The 26,750-nt window shown below is 46.7% G+C and overlaps 2 protein-coding genes across 3 annotated transcripts in view; both read right to left on the reverse strand.

The window, feature by feature from the left end:
* Positions 1-18,332, reverse strand: part of LAMP3 (lysosomal associated membrane protein 3) — a 27,446-nt gene extending 9,114 nt beyond the window's left edge. For both annotated transcript variants that reach the window (XM_019532785.1, XM_019532784.1), the window contains exons 1-5: positions 18,121-18,332; positions 9,112-9,743; positions 8,124-8,246; positions 2,622-2,679; positions 1,175-1,339 (exon numbers count right to left, since the gene is read on the reverse strand). In XM_019532785.1, the coding sequence (XP_019388330.1) occupies positions 1,175-1,339; positions 2,622-2,679; positions 8,124-8,246; positions 9,112-9,743; positions 18,121-18,166 (1,024 nt within the window). In that variant the 5' untranslated portion in view covers positions 18,167-18,332. The remainder of the gene's footprint in view (positions 1-1,174; positions 1,340-2,621; positions 2,680-8,123; positions 8,247-9,111; positions 9,744-18,120) is intronic.
* Positions 18,333-20,612: 2,280 nt separating this feature from the next.
* The window catches only part of MCF2L2 (MCF.2 cell line derived transforming sequence-like 2), a 268,026-nt gene continuing 261,888 nt past the window's right edge, over positions 20,613-26,750 (reverse strand). The window contains 2 exon segments of the mRNA XM_019532786.1: positions 20,613-24,996; positions 25,943-26,046. Of these exon segments, the coding sequence (XP_019388331.1) occupies positions 24,896-24,996; positions 25,943-26,046 (205 nt within the window). The 3' untranslated portion in view covers positions 20,613-24,895.

The raw sequence follows: 26,750 nt of genomic DNA on the forward strand, positions 1-26,750 counted from the left end.
CTGACTTCCTGCCCTTTGGGCAGGGGGCTGGACTCGATGATCTCCTGAGGTCCCTTCCTGCCCTAATGTCTATGAAATCTATGAAATCCATGAGTTCTGCCTTTGTCACAGCTAATCACAGTTCTACCTACAGTAGCTCTGATGCTTCCAGTGGTGGAGAAAGTGCACGTGGAGAAGCACAATGCTGGGAACCTCCAGGGGTTGGCCTATCCCCTCCTATAACATGCTTGTAGCCCACCCACAGCATTTCTGCAGGTCACTGGCTGAGAGCCACTGATCTACTGCGTGCATATGCACCAGGGCGGGATCGCCTTATGAAAATTGATGTCATACGCTCAGAAACACAGGGTTGTGTTGGAGGTGGACTTATCTGTGATTGTATCTGTGGTCTGCAAATATATGGCCCTTCCCCTTCCCATCAGGCATGACTAGGCTGCTTGATTAGATTGTTGCGCCTGTATACCAGAGGGAATTAGGCAGGGAGAAATACGCGGAGATGAGCTTTGCAGTTAGATCTAACCCCAGAAGGGACGGTGGCTATTCTGGCCGTGTCTTTACTAATCGCAAGTTCCATTGTCTCTAGATCAAGCTGAACTAAATGTTTCATCTTCTGCACTCAGATGTGTCCCCAGTTTCACTGCTCCAATAGGAAAGAGTCATGGGAAATTATTTTCAAGAGACAGGCGTTCTCCACAGAAGATTGGGCCAGTCCCATAGAAAGCTTGGATAACAGAGACCTTGAAATTCTTTCTGCATACAATGGGGTGGAGAAAGCTGCTTTAATGGTTGCCAATACATCTATAGTGGCATTGGAGAGCAAGAAAAGACAGACAGCATGAAGACTGGTGATTTTTTAAGACGGAAGGAAAATCTAGGGTGAAAGAAAGGAGTCCCTCTATCCCCTATGGCATCTCCACCAGGCTAGGGACTGAACTACAACTGGGAAGGAGCCAGTAACTGACAGGTGGAAGCACTGGGGAAGCACCCTGTCTTGGAGACCCATTACGTTACATCATTTTCAACGTATACAGAACAGGATCACCACGTTTTCAGCCTTCCACCCAGCAGAGAGACAAGACACTTTATGCCACATTAAAAGCTAGAAATGTTGCTGTGTGGTTGGTGGGATCCTAGAGTCAAAACCAAGCACGGAGAAGACAGCTCTCATCCATACCTTTCCCAAACTTGTTATCAACAATTTTGAAAGCTTGTAGTTGCATGTTAACAATGATCATCTGGAAGTGGTCGTCCAAGTCCAATGTCTGTTTGCTGAGACACTTGAAGGAATCCCCCAGTTTAGTTGTAAACATGGGCTTGCTAACTGTCTTCTTCCACGAACCTAGAGGTCAGAGAGAGAGAGATGTGGACATAAAAGGAATACACAATAAGGACCTGTTTCTGAGAGTGAATGATGACACTTCTGAAGACCCTTTCACAGCACTGTGACAGGGCCTCAGCCACTTCTATGGCTGAAAGTAGGACACTGTCTTTTTATCACAGTGCCACATCAGCTCCAAAGATTTTATATATATGAGCGGGAGAGAGAGAGAAACAACAGCCTTAACTACCAATGGCCAACCCTCAGGAGGACAAGCATCAAATTGTATTTGAAAAAGCACACAAAGTATCACTTACTTCTTTAAATTATATCTGGACACCTTGAGTCTGCAAGATTGGGTTAAAAATTGTCAGAAACAAACTTTCATGCTACATCTCTGGTACTGCCACTTCTAGCCAAGATTGGCTCTCTCATGGGCGTTTGGCATTTCTGGTACTGGCTTGTGACCAGAACCTCACCTAGCATTACAGAGCTCTATAAAGAGTTTGGCTCGCATTTGATTCAAGAAATAGGTGATAGCTGTTCACATCTAAACTCTTATAACTTACAAATGTGTTGGCATAGCGCCTAGTTTCAACCTGTTACATGCATTGCTGTACAGGAAACAGCTTTGAAAATTGGAATCGAGAACAAGTCTATGTGAGCATGTCCTATGGAGCCTGCTTCTCTTATTCTTGCTATTAGAAAGAATTTCACTTAAGTTAATGGAGTATCCATAAAATGAATCATGTCCACTGTCTCCAAATGACTTGCTTTGGGTACTCCGTGGTTTTAGGACCAAAAGGCCAGATAGGGTATTTGATCATTGGATCCATATCTGAATTGTTATGATTGTACCTATTCCTAGCCTATTAAGACAACTAGATTCAAGTTGCAACAGATACAAAATCACACAAATACAAAACTTGCCCAAAGTAGAACAAAGTTTTGAATGTGAAATTTGGATTTGGGATCTTCTCTAGCCTGAAGCAAAGGACACTTGAGTGGTATGAAAATGAGCTGAAAACAAGAGGGAAGAGAAAGTTGCAACAAATTAACTTAGTTGCCTTTCTTAGGTTTTTCAACCATCTGAGTTAAATGGAGGCTAAGTTGAAAGCAGGACTAAAATACAGTTAAATCATCAGCAAAAATCACTGCTTTAAGCTATCGTAAACTAAGATCAGCCTCAGAAGCACACATTTCACTACAAACCCAAATATATTTAAAAAATGAAAACAAATGAAAAAAGAATGATAAACGCTAAACAAAATTGATGCTGTGAATATTTAACACATGCCGTTACCTTCATTAGGTATCTCTAAGTTGGCCTCAAGTTCACTGACATAATATTCTGCATCTTTCTGCAAAAGAAAAGCCGTATTTACTCGAACAGAAAATAACCCTGGTTATAAGAGACCCCCAATAATTAGATTCTATATATAGAAAATTTATAAATCTGTTACCATTTTCCAGGGATAGAATCTAATTATTGGTGGTTTGCCTTGAATTTGTCCCCTTTCAGCTGCTACAGCAGGGAAAATGAATCTGGAGGATCAGACGGCTCTTTGTTCTCTGCTTCCCCACAACTTTCCCCCTCTCTTTACTGCCAGACCCTGGCTGTAGCAATTTGCATACAGTGCCTGTAGTCTTAGTTCATCCAGAATTGATGCATGTTACCTTTTTTGAAATGCCTGCAAGTTTTAGCATAGGTGTTTCATAAACACGCTTTTGAGCAGCACGTTGGCACCTACTTATATCTAGAATAAATTAGGGCAAAATCAGGTCCAAATTCACTTCGGGGAAGCCCAAGAGTCAAGTCTGACTGAACTGAGCTCAGTCATCAAGCCTGTGTCACTCTACTGCCGGGCAAGTGTCCTCCCTCCCAGACCCAGGAGTCCATCAGATACTCCTCAAATCCACGGCAAGCAACCTACATGCAAGCCCCAGGCCTGAAACCTGGAGAATTCGGATGCTCCATAGTCTCACTTGCTTTTAGCCAAAAGGCCAAGGAGCAAGATAGGGGGAAAGTGTGAAAATAGTCCCCCGTTGCTGCAAAATTGTGCAGCTGAGATCCCCACATTTGAGGAGACTCACAGAGGTCATCCTACCCAGAGTGCAAAGGACAGGCCTAACCCTATACTTTACTTGTTCTTGGAAGGAAATGTGGAGGTGGTTCTCTTGCGAGTTCATGACGGCTAAAGGGGAAGGAGATGGATGCGTGGCAGCATGGGTGCAAAGTATGGTCATTGCTACAGGAATGAGGATGGTGTAACTGTAAAGCTATGTTTACAAAGGCCAAGGTTTCTGGGACTAGGGCTTGCATGTAGGATGCCTACCAAAAAATAAAGATTCCCATCAGTATATTTGCCCAATGGGGGCCATGTGTTTTATAGTCATGCTCAGTGCTGGCTGCATTTAATCAACGTCATAGTTGGTTGCTACTGCTCAGCACATGCTGCTTTGGGCAGCAGTTTAATGACAGACAATGTATTTAGTGAGATTTCCTTTTATGCAATTATAAGATGAGGGGCTTTTCCCTCCATGCCAATTGTCAAGGGGAAAAACCTCATCTTGGAATTGAGTAAATATGTTAAATTAATATCTTCTGCTGCTCTTGTATCTTTACAGTTGTGGAATATATTGGTCGGCTGCAGGGCACAGTCCTACAGCAAAGGGGACAAATAGAGGACACAGAGAAGAGTTATCCAAAATGAGTCAGGTATTTTAGAAAAGACCCAACACTGTCCTGTCTCTCTCTGAGAGCATTAATAATTTTCCCTAAACACACCAATGTTCCAGATGCTGTTAGAAAATAAATAGGGGTGCAGGACCAGGATCTACACTGGTGTAAAACAGCAGAGCCCAATTGTGCTGATTTACACCTGTTGAAAATTAGATGAGTGGTCCTTGCCACGAAGAGCTGACAGCACAAATTTGATAAGACAAGTGAGTTGTGAACAAATCAAATAAGGTAAGTGAGGAAAAGCAAAGGTACGGGGTGGGGGGAAGGGCAAAATATCACAGTTATCCACAATGGGGACTTAGCAGAAACTGCCCCATCATGTCCTGAGAATTAGGGCACTCAGGCAAGTTATTCTGATCACTCCTCACGGTACAAACAATCCACTGCTGGAGCCAGGTGCAGGCACCTTCTTGTACTGCTGGATGTGCTGCAGCTAATGCTCAGTTGAGTTGAACTGGATCATGCAGATGCATTTCTGCAGGTGCTGCACGTGGTTCCAAGCCACGAGTTTCTTTGTCATTTGTGATAACAGCGCATGGGTGGGGGGAATGAATCCATAAACACCGGATGGGTGCCTTTCATTTTCCGTCATTGTGTTCTGCTTCCATGTTTGTAGGGAGAATCTCCACCGAGCTCCCATTAGTTTGTCTGCACTAAATTAGAAACATGTAGCAGCATCTAGATTGCTTCTGGCACCTACATCGACTCATTTTAAAGTTAGCTATGGTGTGTATGGAGTATACATGGGCTGAACAATGGTTTTAAGGGGCAAGCTCAGGTTTCACTAACCCAGCAGCAGCTCCTGGATGCCTTGGACAAGAGGTGGTCTGCAATCATTTCCTCTCTTGAAGTGCCATTCCCCCAGGAGGAGAGAGTACATCTGTCCTGTCCAGGTAGCACATAACAAGAGAGGCAATGGTAGCCTAAATGCTCCTGGGTAAAAGGCACATGACACACATTCCCTGTATATGGCAGTGCAGCTTGGAGGATTAGGAGCCTTTGATTGCCACCCTATCAGACCTTCAAGGCGATGGCATCTCATGAGGCTTTTCCCAAGGTTGTGATGAATTTTGTGTTGAGAATCTGAGCTTCACCTTGCAGCCCTGCTGCAAGGCAGATTTATCAGTGGTTTCATACGCAGCTCTGTGCATGGAAGGACTGGTCTGATTTGACTGGTGGAAAACAGCTATTCTCATGTTTCACATCCTCTGTGCATCCCCTTTCTATACCAGTCAGAGGAGCTTTTAAGATCATGGCTTTCAACAATCTCATGAGAAAATTTGGGAAATACCAAAGTCCGCAAAAGAGGAAAGACATTGTAAAGCTAGTTTGCACCTTCTGTAGCACAAAAGATATCGATCCCTTCTGCAAAAGATCCCAGAAGCCCTTTACAGATGTCATTTAAGCCCTACCACACCCCTATGTGCAAGCTATTAGAGCTGTTTGGCAGATGCAGGTACAGAAAGGATAAATGACTGCGCAATGTCAGTGCAACAGATGCTGGAGTGCCACTTGATCTCACTGAGAAGCAGATCTCAGTACTGCTTCTGAAGGGGGTTCCAAACCACTGCCATTTCCAGTAGCAATGCTGATTTCTGGCCAGATGCAATTGAAAACAATTTTGCTTTGGGGAACAAAACACCTGCTCTTACTTATCGGCCTGTGGGTTTGTTACAGAACTTCCTCTTCTCAAGCCGTGCGTGAGGATAGCTGGAGGTGGGCGCACCGAGGCAGCGACTCATGTACCAGCCATCGCTTCACGGCATGGCAGGCAGAGCAGCGAAGGCCAAATTCGGCTTTCCTTCACAATGATGTAAAGCAGGAGCAAGTCACGAAGTTATACTAGTGTAAAACCAGTACATGTGAGACCAGAATCAGGCCTTGTTATTCTGAAGGTTGAAGATACCAGGCTAAAACCATACCAAATTCAATTCACATTAGCTCAGATTTCAAAGAACTTCAAAGCCCTGACTCTCATGAAGCTTATCGTTAAGCAAAGGATGAATTGCATAATGCTGTGCCATTAATCACATTATTCTGGGATTGAGAGCGGGAGTAACTCATAGAGATTTATTAGTCTCCTCAGTGCTGCTGCTGGTACTTATGAGTACTTGAATCACCGGACTAGCTTTAAGGAGTCTTGAAAAGTAGGTAAATGCTGCTCTCTTCATGCAAGAAGCCCACATCCAAATCAAACACTTAAAATATATACCTGACCTTTTATTCTGAACTCAGATCCTCAGTACATTCCCAGCTCACATTTTTCTCTGCAGTTCCCAGAGACTTTGCTCCATTAAATTAGGAGAGATGTTCCCTGACCACAAGCTGCTATTGTCACATTACTCCATGACTCAGGGGTGTAAATAGGAGCTGCTCCACTGACTTCAGCAGACTCCCGTTAATGTACTCTATCTACAGGTCCGGCCTGTTGTCTAAAGGTGGATGATTCACTCCATGCGTGCTCCTCGCTGCTATTGTGGTTAGCAGGGGTGCAGCAGGACCAGGCCTACGCAGTGTGGAAGGGTCTTTCTCAGGGTATCCTGTCTTGGGAGAAGCAGGTTTCACATTGGATTTGGTGTGGACGCCGCCAGGCATGTCCTACCCACCCTGCTGTAAGTGCAGCAGGGAAGTTGATCTGGGGGTTTTCCTTGTGGCTGAAGCCAGCCAGAACAGCACCAAGCCTCGCACAGGATACAAAACCCAGATGAGGAGGAGGGTAAATGCTCAGGCAGCTCATGCTGAGCTCTCAGCTACTCTGATTACAGCAGCAGCCAAGCTAGCGAGCACAGCCCAGCTATATCACCATGAGTTGCTGTCATAGCACTGACTCCAGTATAGACATACCCGCAAATTAAACTCTGATTCATTCCCCTAGCACTACAAAAACATGCCTCTCTCTCTGGACGAGCTTCCTGTGTTTCTCCATAAGGCTCCCTGCGTCTCCCAGCCTTGAGGTTTGTAAAGGCTGTCACCAATACCTTAGTTCAGTGATTCTCAACCAGGGTGCCAAGGCACTTAGCACTGTTAGGTGTGCAAAATGATTCACAAGATACACCCAGAAGAGATTTCGAACAGGAGCCCATAGTGTTCAAAAATTCTGCCCTGTTGTGGTCTTTCTGAGTCCTTTACAAGAGAACAACTGCTCCAGGATTCTTCTGTAGCCAAAAACAAGTGAAAACTAAGGGCATTTGTGCACGTGATGATTTGACCGTGTAGACATGACGAAAAGTGATGGAAACCCACCTTTTGTCTAGCATAATGGCATCACCATGTACATGTGCACTAAGAGCTACTATTTTCCAAGGGGTGCCTTGCATCTAACAAAGAGTGCCTCGAGTCTAATGTAGATGAGAACCACTACCTTACTCCCTTTGCTCTGCTGCTGGGTATTTTCCACCCTGAACTTTTTGTGGAGAAGGTGGAGAAAGTAACTTTCCCCAGCTCCAGCCACCTCAATTGTCGCAAAGGGGATTCCACCCGAATGGATTCCCACTGCGGTATAACGCCCACCACTCGTCTCTGGTCTGGCAGAGACATGCTCTGACGGTGCTAGACAATGGCTGGATCCATGTGAGTGGAGGCAGGGCATAATGCAGCAGTTTCATAACCGTAATTTATATGTTGCAGAGAGACCACTTCCCCAAACCGCTAAATCGTCACTTTTTATAGTGGGCTAGATCAAAAAGCCAAACCTAAGCCATCCTAGATTTTGAGTGGTGCTGAATCCAGACCTTAGTTTTCCAGTGGGGGCCCAGCTGTAGTCTTAGCTTAGCATATGCTGAGTGACCTCCTTTTATAGCTGCTGCTTTGGCCTTCTCTAGCATCTTCTATTGAAGGCACTGAGCACTTTACTAATACAAAACCATTTAACACCAGAGTTCCCCAAGAGGGAGGGAACTATCTTTCTTCTTATGTATGGGGAAACTGAGGAACAATAAGCTGAAATGACTTGGCCCCGGGCATGCAGCTTGTCAGAGCATTTGCTAGGAAGAGAACCCAAGAGTCCCAAATCCTGCCTTCCCCAGTCTGCCTCTCTGTAAAATACAAGAATGGACCAATTACCTTTCCAAAGGTGAAGCGTATTGCCCCTCCATTAAATGATATGGTTATCACTGACTCCTCCACTACACAGGTTCCAGATATTTGGGTCATGTTGGGATCAATATTGAAGTAGCCCACATTCCTCTGTGAAGAAAAAAAGAAATATCCAGTGCATCTCAGTGACATTTTAAGTTGATTAAGAAATAAAGACATTTAAATGTTTTCTAAATTTATGGGTGCCTATACATGTGTTTGGGAGTGGGGGAGGGGGACATTTTAATTAGAATGGTTCCTGGAGGACCGTTCTAATTAAAACACCACTGTGCCGTATGTATTAAGCCCCTGCACATTTAAACGTGGAAATGGGATGCTTTAAGTAAAGCTCATTCAACGAGCTTTAGTCAAAGCACCCCAGTGGCCATTTTTAAACCTATGGTGACTTATATACGTGATGCTGTGTCTATGCTAGCGTTTTAGATTGATCGAGTCTGCTGCAATGGGTTCTAATTAAAACGCATCAGAGCATGTGTATAGGCACCCTGTATGGTTGCATCAATAGCTCTGTAGCTGGCAACAATGCAAGAGACTTGGGCTTCGCTGCCAAGTCTAATGTCTTGTTCCTTGTCTTAGCATGGCCTTCTCCGATTCATCCCTAAGGGTACTGTGGTTCATTTCCAAGCCCCAGATTGTCATCTCCTCCAAAGCTGAGAACATACGGTTCACTAGCTTCACCTTAACTATATGAGGACATAATAAAACACCTCTGTTGTGTAGGTCAGTGGAATGAGTCATTCTGTCAGCTCAGGTGGTAACGAGTGTCATTAACTAGCATCCAATTCTAGGGAGCGGGAACACCACTTAGATGGATATTGCATAATCAATTTTACAACCTTAACCAATGGGGATCATTTTGAAGGGGTTAGAACAAAATCAAACTAATGGAGACATGTTGCAACGAGCCTCCTGTAGATCATGTAGCTGTTTGGCACTTAGGAGTATTGCAGCTCACCTTCACCGTATTGCGGACGATCAGCCCCAGTCCCATCACTGCTAGCACACAGGTCATTTCTCCATCAGAGACACTGTAATTTCCAGTCTGGGGTGATGATGGATGAGGTGCAAGGGTAGGCGGTACAGCAGCTGTAGTAGCAGGCGTAGTGACTTGGGTTCTTGGGTGAACAGTGGTTCTCTTGGCTGTGGCTGTAGTTTTTGTTGTTTTGTGAGCTGTTGTTTGATTAGTTGACTTTGAGGTTGTCTTTAAAGTTATCTTGGATGTTGCTGTAACATTTACTGCGTGACTCACAGTTTGGTTGACCATTGCAGTCGTGTTCTTAGGTGTAGTTAATATAGCGTGAGTTGTGTGGTTGGTCAGCTGGGTGACGTTAGCTCTTCCATCAGTCGTCATGTTGGGAGCTGATGCTATTGTTACCCGCTGATGGTTTGCTGTCTGCATGGCAGTTTGTTCCTGTTTTGCTGTTGTTCTTAGCAGTGCGGTTGTCATTAAACCTGTGCTGCTAGAGAGAAGCGTGTTGCTGGCATCGGTGGAAGACTGATGATGGGAGGATGGCTGAGTTCCACGCAGGGAGGCTGATTCGACCCCTGGCTCGGTAGCCATTGCTGCATCGTGGCCAGATAATAATGCTACAGAGAAGCAAACAGCTCATTAAACTAGCAACTTTCATTGCTATTGACACCTATGTTATCATCCGATTGATTTTGTAATAAGAAAATGTAATTATTTTATTCCCTTCCCAATCCTATTAATAATGCAAGAAGCAGATCCGCCATTCTGTAGAACAATTCATATTAAAGAATAATTTTATTACAATACACATACTTTTCTTAGAGATAGCACAGTGCCTGGAGACTATTGCAGCTTGGCCCATGGGGAAGTTTGGTTTGAAAGGCTGGCACAGAAATGCCAGAATAAACTCCCAGTGGCCTAAATATGCTGGTGGCATATTACTCAGCTGAAAAGCTGCGTGTTTTATCTTATTCAGTAGAGTGGTAATAGATTTAATTGAATTCATACCCCAGGTGTTCGCTAAAGAGGAAGTCAGTGGGAAGTATGGATGTTCATAATTGCTCAGTGATCTCAGATTCAGGTGCGGTGGTCACATGATTAGCTGCATTTGGATGGAAAGTTTGGACGGTAATGAGGGTCATTAACTATCTCCTCCTGGGCAACAGGAATACAACTTGAACTGATGTCGGGTAATTAATTTTTGCGGCATGAGATAACCTATGGGGATCATTTTGAAGGGGTCAGAATGAATGTAGTCTAACGACAACACTTTGTTACAAGCCTCACGCAGGTGTTTGGTGCTTGTGAACAGGTCGTTGGAAGTATTGAGGGGCCTGGATTTACTGTCCCTTTGGCTGCAACTGTTGCTTTGGGGGGAAGAAGCCTCAAGGCCTGGGAGCCAAGCCCTCCTGCTGCAGACCGCAGCATTTAGGGAAAGAGAGATGGGAGGCTGAACTAAATGTTCAAGGCAGGTCCTTCTGGACCTGGAAAGTGCTTGGCCTGGATGTCCCCAGTAGCCTGTTGGTTAATTTAGCATTTGGCAAATGTATTACAATATCCACCTCATTTAGACAGAGAGCATTAGGGAGAAGGGACTGTATCTTCCTCTTAGTTTTAGAGTATCCCGGCTGCAGTGTGAAGCCAGCATCAACTCTAGTATATCCATGACGTTTTGTGTAACTGTTGACCTGTCCCAAGTACCACAGTCCTCTGCGGGGATGGGGGTCTTAAAAAAATGTTCCTTAGCTTGGGCATGCACATGCACTTGTGTATCTATGTGTGTTGGGGCAGGGAAGCCTTGTTCCAGCTAGCTGAGGACAGTAGAAAGTGCTCATTTCATCCCTATAGCCTGGGACCTCTGTTCAAGACTCACCTCACAAGGTACATGTGGCCAGATCAATCGCGAGACTAATATACAGCCATGTCCTAACCAGTTCTGGGGCCCAGCAGATGCAGCATGTAAGCTGGGGTCCCAATCACACTGCCTCTCCGTTCCCAACACGCTCCTGTTACTGCTAAAGAGGGTGGCGCTGGGCAGAGGACGGGGTGGGAGAGGTTCAGTACCGTCCCAATACAGCAGGTGAGTTTTTTTGTGTTTTTCTGCTTTAAGAATGTGTGAAAACAGTGGTCCTGGACACAGGCTCTTTCAAGGGAGAGGGTTGCAAAGAGGCATGGCCAAAGGGGCTATTCTAAACCAGGAAGCACCAGCCCCTGAGCTAGTTCAGCTCTTTTTAAGGAGAAAAGAGTTCAAATCATGAACCATAACTAGTTTGGTCTAGCCAGGTCTTAAAAACCTCCGAGGATGGAGCTTCTACCATCTCTTTGGGAACCTGTTCCACTGTTTGATTGCCCTCCTAGTGAGAAAATTCTTCTTAACATCTAACCTATCCCCTTCCTAATAGCTAACTTACTCCTTTTGTCCCTGGCAGAATCCAGGTGTTAGCTGTGGCCAAACCACTTGCCTAACACACTCCACATGTGACAAGGGTCTTCCAGCTCTCAAATTAAAACAGACAAGTAGAAAAGTGCAGTCTGAAGTGTGTGATGTGGGTCTCGGACAATTTCTTGAAATAGGTCATCTACAAGGGGCTATCGGGGCATCGTAAGGAGAGGATGGGGCTGGGGGCTCCGATTCTAGGCTGAATCAGGGGTATCGAGGAAGGTTCGATTCAATGGTGCCAGAATCTAAGAAGCCGTTCTCATGAGAATTTTTTGCCCCAAAATGGCAGAGCTTTTGCAACGCCTGCTGCTCCTGTGCATTTCTACCATCTGAGGCTATATTCAAATTGGATCCAGAAAACAAGCCCTGGTTGTGCATGAATCTAAATCTAACCAGCAGCCAAAACCATAGGCCTGGGTATTTCAGGGGCAGGCTGGGCCTTAGAAGAAGTGCGGGTGAGACATCTCTGGATGACACATTTTTCTAAAGAAAAGCTGTTTCATCAGGAAAAAAAATACATTTTTGTCACAGGAGCACTTCCCCCAAAACTGACTGACCACACCCAAATATTTTGTTTTCTGTGAAGAATTCTCTTACTTTTTTTCTTGATTTGTATGAATATGTGGGTCTGCAAACTCCCCTCCACAACTCTACCTCGAATAGCAATTGCAGGGAAGAGTGGCGGTGTGGATCGCATAGCGGAGAGTTATGTGTTATATGAACTTGGCCTGTTTTCATTCCAGTCGAATGAAATACATTTTGCTGGGGCGCTCGCCATATAATACAAAAACAGAAATGCCACAGGAAGGTAACACAACTGAACTCTGAGATGACATTTGTTTTCATTAGGAGAACCCCAACTACGCCATAATTAAGACCGTATTTTAAATACATCTTTTCAGCAGAGGCTTTCCCTGCCTTTAATTTAGCTCTGCCCATCCAGCAGTTCCATTATCTCCCTTCCTTCTGGTCAGGTGTTTTGTGGTTAGTGAACAAGTCTCCACAATTGTTTTATTCTGTCACTAACTCCTATACACTGATGCAGCAGCTCAACAAAACCAAAAAGAGGAAACTGTAAGCTAAGGCTACTTTTTCCTTTAGGGTTGTGAAACAGTCTTACATGTAAATTAACTTGGGCTGAGAAGTCATAGCAAGAGCTCAGTTCTTCTCTGTTTTGGGTATGTAAATCTGTTTCAACCCCATTTTGAATGGTGTTTTCCATGTACAACTCAACAAAAAGTAAGAGGATTCTTCAGGAGAAATGAAATACTACTCAGTTTTTGGAAAGAAATGCTACTGTTGCAAAAAAGCGTCATTTTTTTCTATTAAAGAACTTTTAAAAAGTCTTCCCCCAACCCCACTGAAGTGGCAATATGCATGCATCACTTGACGGCTGCCATTTTGCTCCTTGTCTCTGCTGACATAACGCCCGTGGCCTTGCCACTCCTTCCTGGAGAACACAGCTGCCCTTCGCACACCATTCGGGTGGCCTGGGCCATCTTACCAGAAGGCATTTGCTAAAGTGGGTCTCACCCCTGCAAACATCCCCAAATGTTTGCAGGGCCAGTTCTGCAGATGTGGTCTCAAGGCACTCTCGGGGCCTGTTTGAGCCAGGTCAATGCCCTGGAAGGGGCCATCCATTGCAGGGAAGCTGAGTACCTCACTCACCCGCTCCTCTTCTAAGACAAGACCCAGCCTGCCCCTGAAACATCCCCGGCTCACATTTGCGTCCACGTGTCCTGCAGGAGGAATACAAAGCTGGCTGACAGAAACCTTAGAGCCCCCACAGAAATCTCTAGCTAGGGCGGCCAGCAGAGAGGACAGTCCGGTTGTCCTGTGTCGTCTATTGATACAAAACCGGACACCTTTATCTCCTCTATTTTTCTCTTCAAGAGAAAAATAACAGCATCAGGTTTCGGATCAGTGGCGCACAGAGGACAGAGTAGCAGAAAAACCGGACTGTCCTCTACAATGGCCGCCCCACCTAGAGCCCCCGCAGCAGGTAGGCTCACGCCCGAGGCCGCAGGACAATGACGACTCAAGCTCCAAGTTTCCTTCCACTCTCCTCAGTCTCACTTTACTAAACGGGGTATTTCAAAGCTTTCCAGGAATGTTACACTGCTCCTTTCGGGCCTCCTGCTCCCTGTCAGGACTTGTTTCTACTACAATGCTCTTCCCATTTCCCGAGCTACTCGAGGCCTCCCGTGGTGCTGTAAGGCTTGAGAACTACATCATTTTCCTGCCATCCCTACACTTCAAAGGAGGATGTGGACGGACTGGAGAGGCCAGTGCAGGCAGGGCCAGATGCAGGCATGGGCGAACTGAACAGAGGCCCAAAAATGATGAAAATAACAATTATTATTATCATTATCTCTGGCGAAGGGTGGCTGGATACTAGAAGTTCACCCGGCACTGCCAGGAGTCTAGGTACGGTGCTGAGTGCGGGAAACACAAAGGTTTGGGAGCTTGGGAAGCAAGACTTATGATGACAGGCTGAAAGAGGTAGGGTTATTTAGTCTAGAGAAGAGAAGGCTGAGGGGAGGTTTGATAACAGTCTCCAGTTACCTGAAGGGTGATTATAGAGAGGACGGAGATGGGCTTTGCTTTGTGCTGATACAGGACAGGGCTAAGAACAAAGCCCTCCAGAGGCAGCAGAGGAACCGAGGTTGGAGATTAGGAGGAACCTGCTGGTTATGAGGGTGGTCGAGCATTGGAGCGGGCTACCTAGAGGTGGTGAGGAATCTCCACCCTTGGAAATTTTCTAAAGCAGACTGGACAGACACTCGAGTGCAATGGTTTAGGCACAGACAATCCTGCCTTGAGGAGGTAGCTGGACTAGATGACCTTGGGAAGTCTCTTCCAGCCCTGGTTTCCTGCGATCCTAATCCGTTCACATATAATGACGTTTCAGGGTGAATTTCAAATCAAAGGATCTATTAAGCTTGCAAAATTCCCCTTTAGTGATTGTGGTTAGAAATCCCCAGTTTTAACAAGACTGTCCTCTACGGACTCTGACTTGGGTTCAGGGCGCGCTGCTGAGGAAAGAAAATGGTCTTTTTTTAAAGCGTGTCCTAGGGGGTTGGCTGTATGTTGAAATGCTCAGCTTGTTCCTTGATAAGCTGGATTCATTAATAAATAAAACTGACAAAAAAGAAAAGAGATCCCCATTTTCAAACCTCAGTGACCCCGGACATGGACACAGCTTCTGGCTGAGATGGTCAAAGCCATCGAAGGAATCGAGATGCTCAGTGTCCATGAATTTTGGCAGGAATTGGGCAACTCTTGGGTAGTGCTGAGACTGCGCTTCTTTAAGACAACACCCCATAGTTGTAAAGAAAGGCTGGTGGCTCCCAGCCCTTGACATGGTCTTATCCAGCTCATCATTGAGGTTCATCGTGTCTCCGTCAGCTTCTGCAGGCAGTGCGTGACACCCTGCTCCAGTGACAGGAACACTGAGGGAGGCTGGCCTTACGGTAGGGAGCAGGACAGCAGCCCCGGGAGTTTGGGGACAGGGGATGGTGCAGGACAGACCTGGGTGGGGGGGTCCGAGGGGCCTTGGGGGTGGTTCGTGGTGCAACCTCGGGCAAGTGAACGAGGCAGCACCCCTCGGAGGTGAGACGGGGCGTGTTGACCCCACCTGGAATGGAGCTGCCCCCACAGAAGGGCAGGATCTCGCCACCTTGAGATTGCACTTTTGAGTCAGCCTGTTGGGCAGGAGTTGGGCCGAACCTAACAGTTAACTTGCCCCCTTAGCTCTGCAAGCCTGCACTGTTTCTGAGACGCTCTCCCCGTGCAGCCTTGTGGGTGTAGGGTAGAGGAGCCCTTCCCTTCCATCTGTAGCATGCAGACAATCCAGGTTCCCAGGGGCCGTAACACTTGCTCAGCCCTTCAAGAGGCTATGGTAAAAAAAGGTCCGGTAGAAGTGCGACCTCTTATTATTATGAATTAAAGCAGTGTTTTCTTAAGAGGCCTCGTGACGACATGAGGCTTATTTGCCATCTGATACCTGAGCAAACTGCTATAATCATCTGGCCCTGGGTTGTCAAGAAACAGAACCGCCCTTTTTCCAGAGTAATTAGGGCAAGGAGACAGGGTGATAAAGGAAGTGGCCAATATAACTTCTCCCTCTCTCATGCAAACCTCTTCCCCATCTCGGATACACAAGGACCCCAGCTACTCGGTGTCTGCCCTTCCTATGCACTCCCACGTGGCTGCTTTTATGGGATGGACCTACTGGTAGTCACTGTCAAAACGTTGATCCCAATGGGAAGTTGACCTGTGACTCAAATGGGCTTTGGATCAAAGCCATCAGGAAGTACTTCACATCACGGGGTTTTTTAAGGCCTTGATCTGATGCCGACAGAAGTGGGGAGTTTCTGGGAATTCAAGGCTTGTATCAGGCCTTAACACCGGCTTTTGTTTCTTTCCGATATACCTCTAATAATAATAATAGGCTTATTGGTCCGTCCAGAGCATTCTGGTTGCCTTGGCAGCCAATCACAGTTCTTACTAAAACAACCAATCAGACTGTTCCGAAGCTGGCCCAACTCTCCCACGGTCGGGGGGGGAGGGGGGCAGCTGGTGGCAGGCCCTAAGCTGTGGGGGGTCCTGGTGTTTCCCTCCGTGGCGGCGGTGCACTCTGGGCAGCACCCACCCGCCGGCACGCTGCCCAGAGGGCACTGCCGCCGTGGGGGGAAGCACCGGCTCCCCCACGGCTCAGGGCCTGTGCACCCCGGTGGCAGCTTGTGCAGGCAGGATTTGCCAAGGGGAAAAAAAAGGTGGCGAGGGGCCCGATCTTTTATTTTTCTCTTGGAGCCTGCCTGCATCTCCTGCAGCCAGGGGTGAGCTGCCGGCAGGTCGTGCAGCCCCTGGGCTGCAGGGGACCCTGGTACTTCCCTCCGCGGGCTGCCAGGGCCAGCCGGGCAGGGTGCTAGCTGCGCGGGTGCAGCCCCAGCTCGCAGGCAGCACCCGCTGGATCCAATGGTGTGTGGAGCGCTGGAAGGTCAGGCGTGCTCGGGAAACCTCGGGCCTGGTGGGCTTCTAGCGCCCCGTGCACGTCCCTGCCACCTTCCTGCTGCCTGGGACCATTTTGCAATACAAATTTACTTGCAAATGTTTTACAGGTTTTAGCTAGTATTTACATATAAGGAGGGTGTGTGTGTGTGTGTGTGTGTGTGTGTGTGTGTGTGTGTGTGTGTGTGTGTGTGTGTGTGTGTGTGTGTGGTGTGTGTGTGAATTTACGCACACACATACACACAAAGTTAAACGGAAGGCGTAGCTGAACACCTCGCTGGGGTTGTTTGACCTCAGTACTCTTTCCTGCCACGGCAGGGGGTCAGACTCGATGGTCTGCTCAGGTCCCTTCCCACCCTGGAAACTATGAATTTACCATAGGCTTCTTTCTCAGACCTGTCTAACATCTCTCCTATTTAGTCGATCCAGTAAGAGAGAGCGCTGAGCCCCACCTCACTTTCCACATTAATTTGGACATTTTTCTGTGCATGCTTCCAAAAGATTCAGACTGACTTTTTAAAGGAAATAACCGACCGCTCTGATAAAAAACACCGTGGCTAGCCACAGTTCATTTACACTTCCCCCATCTAATTCTAGTCAAATGTTATGACAGCAACAATTCAGAGCTACTCCGGGGGACTTCAGTCAACTGCAGATACACACCAAGACACCAAATTTGCCTTTATGCATAATACTCGGGGTGCCATTTGTAAATCTGGTCCCACCTTTCTCCTGCTCAGTATGTAATGCTGTTCCAGATCTGTATGTAATGCTGTTCCAATACTGTCAGGAGGAAGAGGGAGGTTGACTGAAGACATATGTGGCTCCTACATATTAAATGCTAAAACTCTGCACAGAACAACTGTCATGCCAGCAGATTCAGAGATTTTGCCACAGTCACTTATTAAATGGCTTCCCACATTTCCTCAATGGATAACATTTTATATTTGTGTGGCTATTAAGGGATGCCTGCACATTTTGAGGCAGATCCTAGAGCGAGGTACTTGCACTGACTCCCCTGAAGCGATGCTGATTCACACTAGTGGAAGAACTACCTTTTGGATGTCTGTGTGGACTTTCTTAGCTGAAACCCATGTGCTCTCAATAATACTGCACCCTCCCTTTTCTCCAACTCCCCAGTTCATTATGAAAATCTTAATATCGTTCTGCCTTAGCACTGTGTAGATAAATGACTTTCTATTCACTTCAGGCACTTCACTCTGCTGCTTTATTATCATTTTTTAATCGGTCTCAACATTTCTTGTGAGCTATGTTGATTTGCTTGAGGACTCTTACTTTCAAGATGAAGTACGAGGGAAAAAATATAGAGTGAAAACTCAGAACGATGCAACACCCGCAGTCATTAAAATACACTCATTTCCTAGCGTATTTCTTAGCAATGAGAATATACTAACAGAGGTCTTTTTAGCAGCAGAATTGCTTTCCATGTACCAATCCGCACATCTTTCCCAATGCACAGGCTTGCAGTGACCTGCAGGTACGTTCCACCGCACAATAGGATTGTAGAAGGTACGACTCACCCCAGGCCAAGGTTAGCTGCACCACCTTGAAAACACGCATGTCCATGGTTGAGGCAGCAAAGATAGTGTCACTTCTCTGCAGAGCTGCGAGGAGAGGGAAAAAAGGTCTGCACACAAACCAAGAAGTTTCACCCTGTGCAGCTACCACCAAGTCACATGAACAGCAGGGGGTGGGGCCGATCACCTCTTTGTGCCTTTAAGTGCCCATAGAGAAACTGTTGAAACTGTTGGTGGAAAAGAAAGTGAAAATGCAAATAAGGGGCAATGATCCAAGAAAGTTTCATCCTCCCTCACTCTGTCCATCCTCACCCCATGAGCTGCAATCTCACCAGCTTAACATTGCCACCGGGGACCTGCATCTAGCCAATGCCTCTCTTTGAAGGCTGCGGCTTTATCATTTGCCAAATCTATGCAATGGCCGAGGCAGATAAGAATGTGAGCATTGGTACTCTAGCCCAATGGGCATTTCTGCGTTGTTTCTTTAGGGCTAAATTCCTTATTTCAGGTCAGCACACTAAGGGGACCTGGTAAAAGGGGCTGGGTCCGCTCCTCAGCCCACATGCAGGGCACAGGTAGAGCATCTGGGGGTGGCCCAAGCCAAGGGAACAACTAGCAGACACTGCACACGATGGCCGTGCTGCATAACACGCTCAGTCCTACTCCTTGGCCCCAAGGAGATGTGATCAGTTCACTCAGGTGTGGCCATTTGGGTCAAGATCATGGCCGTACCCAACAATGCCCTTCAGCACTGGATAGACGCACTTTAAAAGCATCCTTAATCAACCTGGAGGGCAACCTAGCACAGCAGGGACTAGCAGCTCTGAAAATTAAAGGGCATAACCCTGGGTTTGTGTGTGTGGACTTTACTCCCATCAGGCTTGACACGGACCACGGGCTTGCACCTTGCTACTCGGTGCTTCTGTCTGCACTTGCCTGTGCTCGGTGGAGAGGATGCTTCACACAATGGACACTTGATTGCTCCAACTCCAACATCCCTGCTGGGTTTCAGAAAAGAGCAAGACCGCAATATATCACCGAGCAGCTCACCCAGTGCGCAGGCTGGACCAAGAAGCAAATACAGGCATTGACAGCAATACTCCCAATTCCAGCATGACACCACACTGTTTCTGAATCTTTCCCAGACCTTAACCCAAGCAGGTGTAAAAGGATGGGAGCAGACCGTAAAAGCAGAAACACCAAGAAAACATCCAGGCATCAAGGGACTTACTGAAGATCAGTCAGGGGCTCAGAGGGGACGAGAACCCAAGTGGCTTTGGGCGTTTGCTTGCTAAGGAGTTGGCCATCTCGCTCATAGTGCCACTAACTTACACGAGCAGCCTCAGCATTCATGACCCAAATCTCCCCTCATTTACACTGATTCAAATCAGAAATAATTCAAATAGAGTTGTGCCTGATTTATAACAGCATAACTCAAGAGGCAAATGAGGCCTTCACTGTGCAACCAGAACATGGGAACTGCATGTATGACTGGTTCAATTCACCACCACTGAGAATCACTGTAAGAATATGAACCCCCTAACTTGTGCTGCGCACTGGGATAACATCGACACATACATCTTGTGGAGGGATTAGTTTCCATCTGAGCTCTGTATTTCCAAATCGTAGTCCGTTGATAAAGAGCTCTGACTCTCTCTAGTGGACAGCAGGCTATATTACCAAGCCGATTCACACCACGGGACGTTCTGTCCAGTGGATTTTCCTCTTTTTGGGGGGAGGCATTTGTTTTTTTCAAACATGGTGTGTGTGCATTCTCTCTCAATATTTATTTGCACTCAGATTTTTAATAAAGGTGCATCGTTTTGTCTCCGGGCAGATGCTGCAAGTTGTAGCCCATATACTCCTTTGCTGACAAATATCCACCCATGAAACAGTGCAGAACAAAGCTCTGCTCCTTCCATACAACCAGGTCCTCTGCCCAGCCCTACCCGGAGTCCTCAGTCAATCAAAGAATAGGTGGCTGAGCTACGCACCATGCCATAAAGTTGGGACTGAAAAGGAGCGAAATCTAGGACAAAGTGAATACATTTGCCTCATCTCCTGACTGAAGGTCTAATAGTGGAGGCCCTTCATAGACTCTCAAATGCCAGGCTGAATCTTAGGGGGCAAGGTAGCCCTATAGGCAGACAGGCCCCAATCATATGGGCTTCATCATTCATTAATGCCATGACTTGCACCCAACAGAGCCAGGGCTGCAATTACAATCTTTGCACAGACACTTGCATTAAACTTAGTCTTACACTTAAATAAGGGTCTAACGTGAGTCAGGGGATTTGATCAATGGAGATTCTCTAAAGGGAAAGCATTATGCTTGCACGGCCAAAAATGTCTTGGCCGTAACTGAGGTTAAGCCGGACATCGGTATGGATTTTGCCAGCTGCAGACAGATCTTTTATGTGAATGTCCCCCTTTTTTTAAGATTCATAAAAAGCTCATGTAATCGGTTGTGTTGCACAGAAGTCCCAATCACAAAGTGTTTTGTACTACAGTATTTATAATTTTTATAAAGTCCAAACAAAGTGTGGTTCTACATCGTTCAGAACAGCCTATTTACAGAAATTCCAACTTTGCACACTTGTTATAAATTCATACATTCAGCTTTGACTGGGGGGGTGGGGAAGGAGACAGGCAATTCCTCAAGAGAATCCTGTGCTTTGAGCTGTCTGATTATCTCTCAATCACAATATACAAATACATTGTTGTCATCATCAACACCATGGCAATATGCAAGAATGACAAACTGTACCAATTCTCAGCATACGAGAAGAACTCTTAGCAGCTATTTCAGCTTCAGCTGCTGCAGAAAAATGCAACAATTTGGCTTTTTAAAAGTACTGGATCGTCTAATAACAAGCCAGTCCTCAAGCATTATGTAAGGGAAGCACTTGACCTTCCTGAAACCCAATCCTGTTTGAGATCTCTGAGCACTTAAAAAAAGGCTGGCTGTCAAAATGGCTTTTAATCACTTAAGGAACTGGAACACAAAACCACATAAATCTTTGTTCAGTCTGGCAAGGAAAGCCAACGATAGGACTTAGTTGGGCGACAACTGTTTATAACTGTGTCTAGACATGATGGCCCTGATTCTCCACTCTCTACTTAATGGGGTGAGACCTAAAAAGCAGTGGAGGATCAAACGTGCCAATTATTATAGCGCAGACCAGGCCTTACCCCTTGTTTATGCTAGAGTTGAAGCCTTTCGGCAGCCACTACTCTTAAACACCTCTTTAGCTACCACATCTTCTCCATGCAGTGTAGACAGGGGTATCTTTCTGGAATTCACGCCGTGATGCGGGAAGAGAAGAGAAGACAATGAACTTGTGGGAAGAGCTGCTTCCAACACGGCTGTGCCCTAATGCATTCGCCTTGCTGAATCTTAACTCTGCTCTTAAATCATCCTCTAGACTTTGGATGGGGCATCCATCGTGTTGTTAAGCCCTGGTTAGCCACAAAGTACCACAACAATTGAAAGATTGTCTTGGCAGCCAAAGAAGCAAAATGGACGGTCACTGACCCCTGGACTGTCGTGTCAGCAAAGCCAAAATACAATCTTTCTCTAGCTACTCGTTTAGAATTGTCCTCAGCTTTATTTTTGATTCCTCAAGAAATCAAAGTCTTTGGATTTTCTCATTAAAAGTGACAGTAAGAGACTGGGTTCTTTCTCCGTCGTAAAAATAACATGACATATAAGGCTTGGCCAACACGACAAACCTTGAAATATTGTTGATGAAGAAAAAAATAAACCCTGCAGAAATTGTTAAAAAAAAAAGGTGAGGAAAAATAGTTACAATCCACACTGTATTTTGTGGCTGCTGTCTTTGTGGTCTGGAGCGAAGGAGCCTGCTCTGCCTCACCATCCCAGTGTACCCAGGTAACAGGCAACTGGTAACACCCTGGGAGTGCAAAGGGGTGCGTGGGATGTAGGCAGTGATGTAGGCCTGCCGCTTCGCTGCCCCAAGAGGGAATGGTCTTCTTGATGGGTTGCCTGGCAGACATCCCCCATCTGAGGGGCACAGGTGAGTGGAGACTGCACGGTGGCATTCCCTCATTTGACACACGCAGAAGCGGAGGTGCTCAGGAGGGAAGGGACTTACCTCTGATCACACTGCAAATGGCAGAGGCTGAGATAGAGCTGACGTAGGTAGGCAAAGCCATGGCTGACATGATCGAGTTGGGGCTGGTCCTGCTTTGAGCAGGGTGTCGGACTAGATGTGACCCTCTGGGGTCCCTCCAACCTGAATTTTCTGTGATTCTGCAACTCCTGACTTCCCACCAGCAGACAGACTGATGTTTTACCAATGATGGTCTGGATCTTACCCGTTCCTCTAGGAAGAATCCAAAGTGCAATTTTTGGCTTTCATATAACAATAATACAACAATGACACCCTTCGTTTTGGCAAGTTCACGTACACAGAGGAAACCCCTCCACGCACACCGCTGTGCACTGCAACCTCTCCAGCCCCGCACGGCACACTCGGGGGTGGCAGGGGCGAGGAGAGGCCCCGTTACCAGACAGTGCCCCTGTCACTGAAGTAACAAGGAAACCGAGGTGAAGTTATTCTGTGGGGAGTGGGAATGATTTCACTCCACAAACCTGTAACTGTATTTGGGGACCAAAGGGACTCTACCTCTGCCTTTAAGCTGCTCATGTGATTCTAGGGCATGGGTGTCAAACATATGGCCCACAGACGAGATCTGTATGACTTGGCCCATGGGTCACTGACTCCAGCCCTACACATTGCATGTGGCACAGGGGGCCAGCATGGGGCTCACGCTCCACCCGGTGCCCGCCAGACCCAAAACCAGTGTCTAGGGTTGGTCTAGCCCCATGCACTGTATGCAGCACACGCTGGCCCCAGGATTTGCCATGCACACAGACCCTGGGGTTGACATGGGGCACGTGCTGCCCATGCAACACAGGCTAAACCCAGTGCTACACACAGCACAGGGGGACTCGGGCACAGGTGCCCCAGACCAGCCCTCTCAGTGCCGTTTGCACCACCGGGTGCTGCAGACATGCCCCATGCCGTGGCATGCGCTGTGTGTGGTGCATGGGCTGGACCCAGCACTGAGACTGCTCCATGGAGGGTCGGTCCCAGTCTGGCCCACAGACCAGCCCAGGGATGTCCATCATCTGGCTTATACGGCACATGAGTTCAACACCCCTGCTCTGGGGGATGTAGCAGGAATTTTGTATGTCTCTGAGGGCAGTTTTTGGCCCCAGCTATCCTTGAAAGGTAAATGAAATCTATTACCAGCACTAAATGAGCTCACATTGTATCTCAGTGCAACAGTGGTGACTTCAAAAGCATGATTACTTCATGCTATTATTCTGTCTAATGGTGCAATTCATAGTGTTTCTGGTTTAGCTTTTTTTCCATTTTTGCCTATTATTTACATGAAGCATCATTAGTTATGGGGGGGGGGATGGAAACAATCTCTGGTGGGGAAAACCAATCCCTGACTTTTGAGCTCTCCAGGGTCATTTCTTCCAGACTGGTCTTTTCCTCTATGCACAGTCCTAGATCAGTATTTAGTTTTGCAACATGAAAGGGACTAGCAGCTTTGTGGGCTTGAAAACTCCAGTTTAGCATCAAAATACCTCCATGCACATGCCTTCAGACTTGCTCTGAATGAGCTAATGGCTTGTACAGGAATTACTAACATCTGTAAAAGGTCTACATTCATCCTAATGTGACCGAGATTTGGTACAGTCCTTAATAAAAATGTCCTGGAAAGAAGCAATTAACAATAACACTTTATCCACTCATCAGTGTTTCTAACACTCACCAGCCTATTAGCAAATGCTTAAGTATATTTGGATACGACATGGGAATGAACTGTACCTACTTCATAGCCCAGCACACAATGGAAGTGCAAGCATGCAGTGTACTCAAATGGGTAACTTTAAATGCTGCTCTATGAAATTATCAGCACCAAATGCAGAGGGATGTGATCCAGCAACCATAGTAGAGGGAAGGAATCTGTTTATACTGTAAGAAGAGCTCAGCTGGTCCTTCGGCACAGTCATCATCACATGCCTTTGTTCACCACTTAACCTTGAAACTCCATCTTCTGGCCAGAAGTTGCCAACCTGCATCATCCACAGATCCTGTAAACAGAATATCGTTCACCGCACCACTGTCAAAGCAGTCGCGCCTTGGCGGGGCTCAGCTTCACTGATAGTCTTGAGCTGGCATGAGTTTTTCCACCACCACTTCCCTGCAAATGTTAGGTTCTTGCTCCTGATGATCCGTTAGGAATGACTGGATAATTTCATGGTCTATCTTCTGGAATGAGGGGAGTCAGGGAAAGGCACAGCAGCAGAGCCAGACAAATGGAAAAATGCCAGGCGATTCCCCAGCAGAGCAGGAACTGGTGACCACAGATCCATCCTTTGGAAAGAACCCAAGCAAGGTTGCCAAAAGGTGGGTGCATAGTAGCTTTTCATTCTGCTGTCGACCTAATTTAGGCCACATCCTCTCCAACAGTTTGCTAACCAATGCGAGAAGCATTTATCAATTCCTGTTTAATACTGAAGATGGTTCTGATGCTTTTTTTTTTTTTTTTTAATGTCTAGTGCGTCTTCAAGTCTTTCAGCTTGTCAGCTGGACCCAGCAGTTCTCTTCTGTTCATGCTGATGAAGATGGAAGAAACTCTGAAGCTCAGAGCTGGTGAGAAAGGCAACTTGGTCCAGCATCCACCCCTAACCAACAAACAAGAGCCTGGAGTCCTGAGGAGGTCACAGCCCCGTGACTCAACTTCCAGCCCTCTGCTCTGCTGCTAAGCTCCTGGCCACCTCACTTTCCTTCATTGCCGATTCTGCAGAGGTCGTGTTGCAGGCATCATTGTATGCTTCTGAAAAACAAATGCATGGAGAGTGTCGTTATATTGAAATCTCAAGGGCTTTTATGCTACAATTTTGAGGTTTGATGTTAGTATCCCAGAGCACCCAACAGTAAAATTTTAAAAAATGTCTAATCTCCATTCCCATGCCATATGTTAATCACTAGTCAGGATGGAGGGGTCTCTCAGCCGACTCTCAATGGGATCAACATCAAAGTACTGATCCGGACGAAGCACAGATCTGCTGGCAGGCCACAGTCACTACCATATTTTTCTTAAGCTGCAGCAAGGAATTCCTGTTTATTTTTAAAAGGGCTTTTAAAACTCTGGTAAATCCTCAAAGAAAAAAAAAAGTTTTGTCAACATCCCCACCTCTCCCCCCCGCCTTCAAAAACCCCCCCATTAAATTAAACAGCACCTCTCTCTTTTAGATGGGAGGTCAAATGAATCATCCCAAGCTTCTCTCTTTCCACAATGAGTCACACCTGTGTCAATGGGTTTGGCTCATTCATTTTAAAGAGGGGTCCAATCTGTAATCATCTTGATCTGCAGAGGGGTTTAGATTCAACTCTCCAAACCTAACCACTCCCTTAAGACTTGGGGCCAGAATTAAAGCTGGGGGAAAAAACTGGTTTGACTTCTGGTTTAAGTGAAATCTCATAAGATCAGCACATCATCAAGGACTTCAACCCAAGATGATGGAAACAACTGTGCAAGTGCCTGACCTGCAATTGTGCGAGTGCCTGACCTGCAACAGTAGCTCACAAGATGTTGCCATCCTCAAATTCAAGTCTGAACCACAGACTTGAATTTGGATTGAACCCTGATGCCCACGGAGGCCCTGATCTGGATTCTGAAGTGTGTTTGTTTTAGCAGGCACCAACGTATGTTTTCTAAAGCAAAAATAATAAGAAAGTCCAGGAGCTTTCCCGATGTTTGCAGATGCTACCTTTATTACCTGCATTGCTGTTCCTAAGCAAGTTGTTACTATGCCCGTCTGCTGGCTGTAACACGCTAGAAGGAACCCAGTCACTTTTCTCAGACACCAGCTTCTTGACTAGCCTGAAATGCAGAGAGAGCAGGTCAGTGCATTTCCCATCCACCTCCTTTGCACTGGCCCATTCTTCATGGAAACGCACAGGAGAGGGCTACAAACTAGGCCTGTATGAGTAGGCAGCTATTCAATCCAGCTTTGGATCTGGCCACTTCGGATGGCAGCGATCCGATCCGGAGCTCCGGACCGGGTTCCCACTTTGATCCAGCCCCTCAGAGACCTGGCCCTAGGGTATAATGGGGGATCAATGAAATATCTATAACTTTGTTGATTTTTTGTCCAATTTGGGTGAAACTTGCAGGAATGGTAGCCTCTGCTGAGTGCATCAAACCTGCCAAGTTTAAAGATCAGTGCAGGGGTCTGGGGGGGAACTGCACCCAAATTCTTGAAAGCGAAACTCATGTCACGGCTGTGTTACACCACAGGGGGGTGAAAGCTGCAGGGGTGGTGGCCCCTGCTCAGGTCACAAAGCCTGCCAAGTTTCAAGAAGATCGGTGCAGGGGTTTTGGGGGGAAATGCCCCTCAGGCTGCAGACAAGCAGAACTCGTGCCATGGGTGCCCCTGCGTGTGTTAAGGCGCAGCGGGGTGACAGCTGCAGGGGTGGTGGCCCCTGCTGTGACCCCTGCCCGCTGTGGAAGAGATCGGTGCAGGGGGGTCTGGGGCCTGCACCCCTAGCTGCTGACAGACAAAACTCATGCCATGGGTGCTTGTG

This window comes from Crocodylus porosus, unplaced genomic scaffold, assembly GCF_001723895.1.
Source record: "Crocodylus porosus isolate Cpor-Errol unplaced genomic scaffold, CroPor_comp1, whole genome shotgun sequence".
Lineage (NCBI taxonomy): Eukaryota > Metazoa > Chordata > Crocodylia > Crocodylidae > Crocodylus > Crocodylus porosus.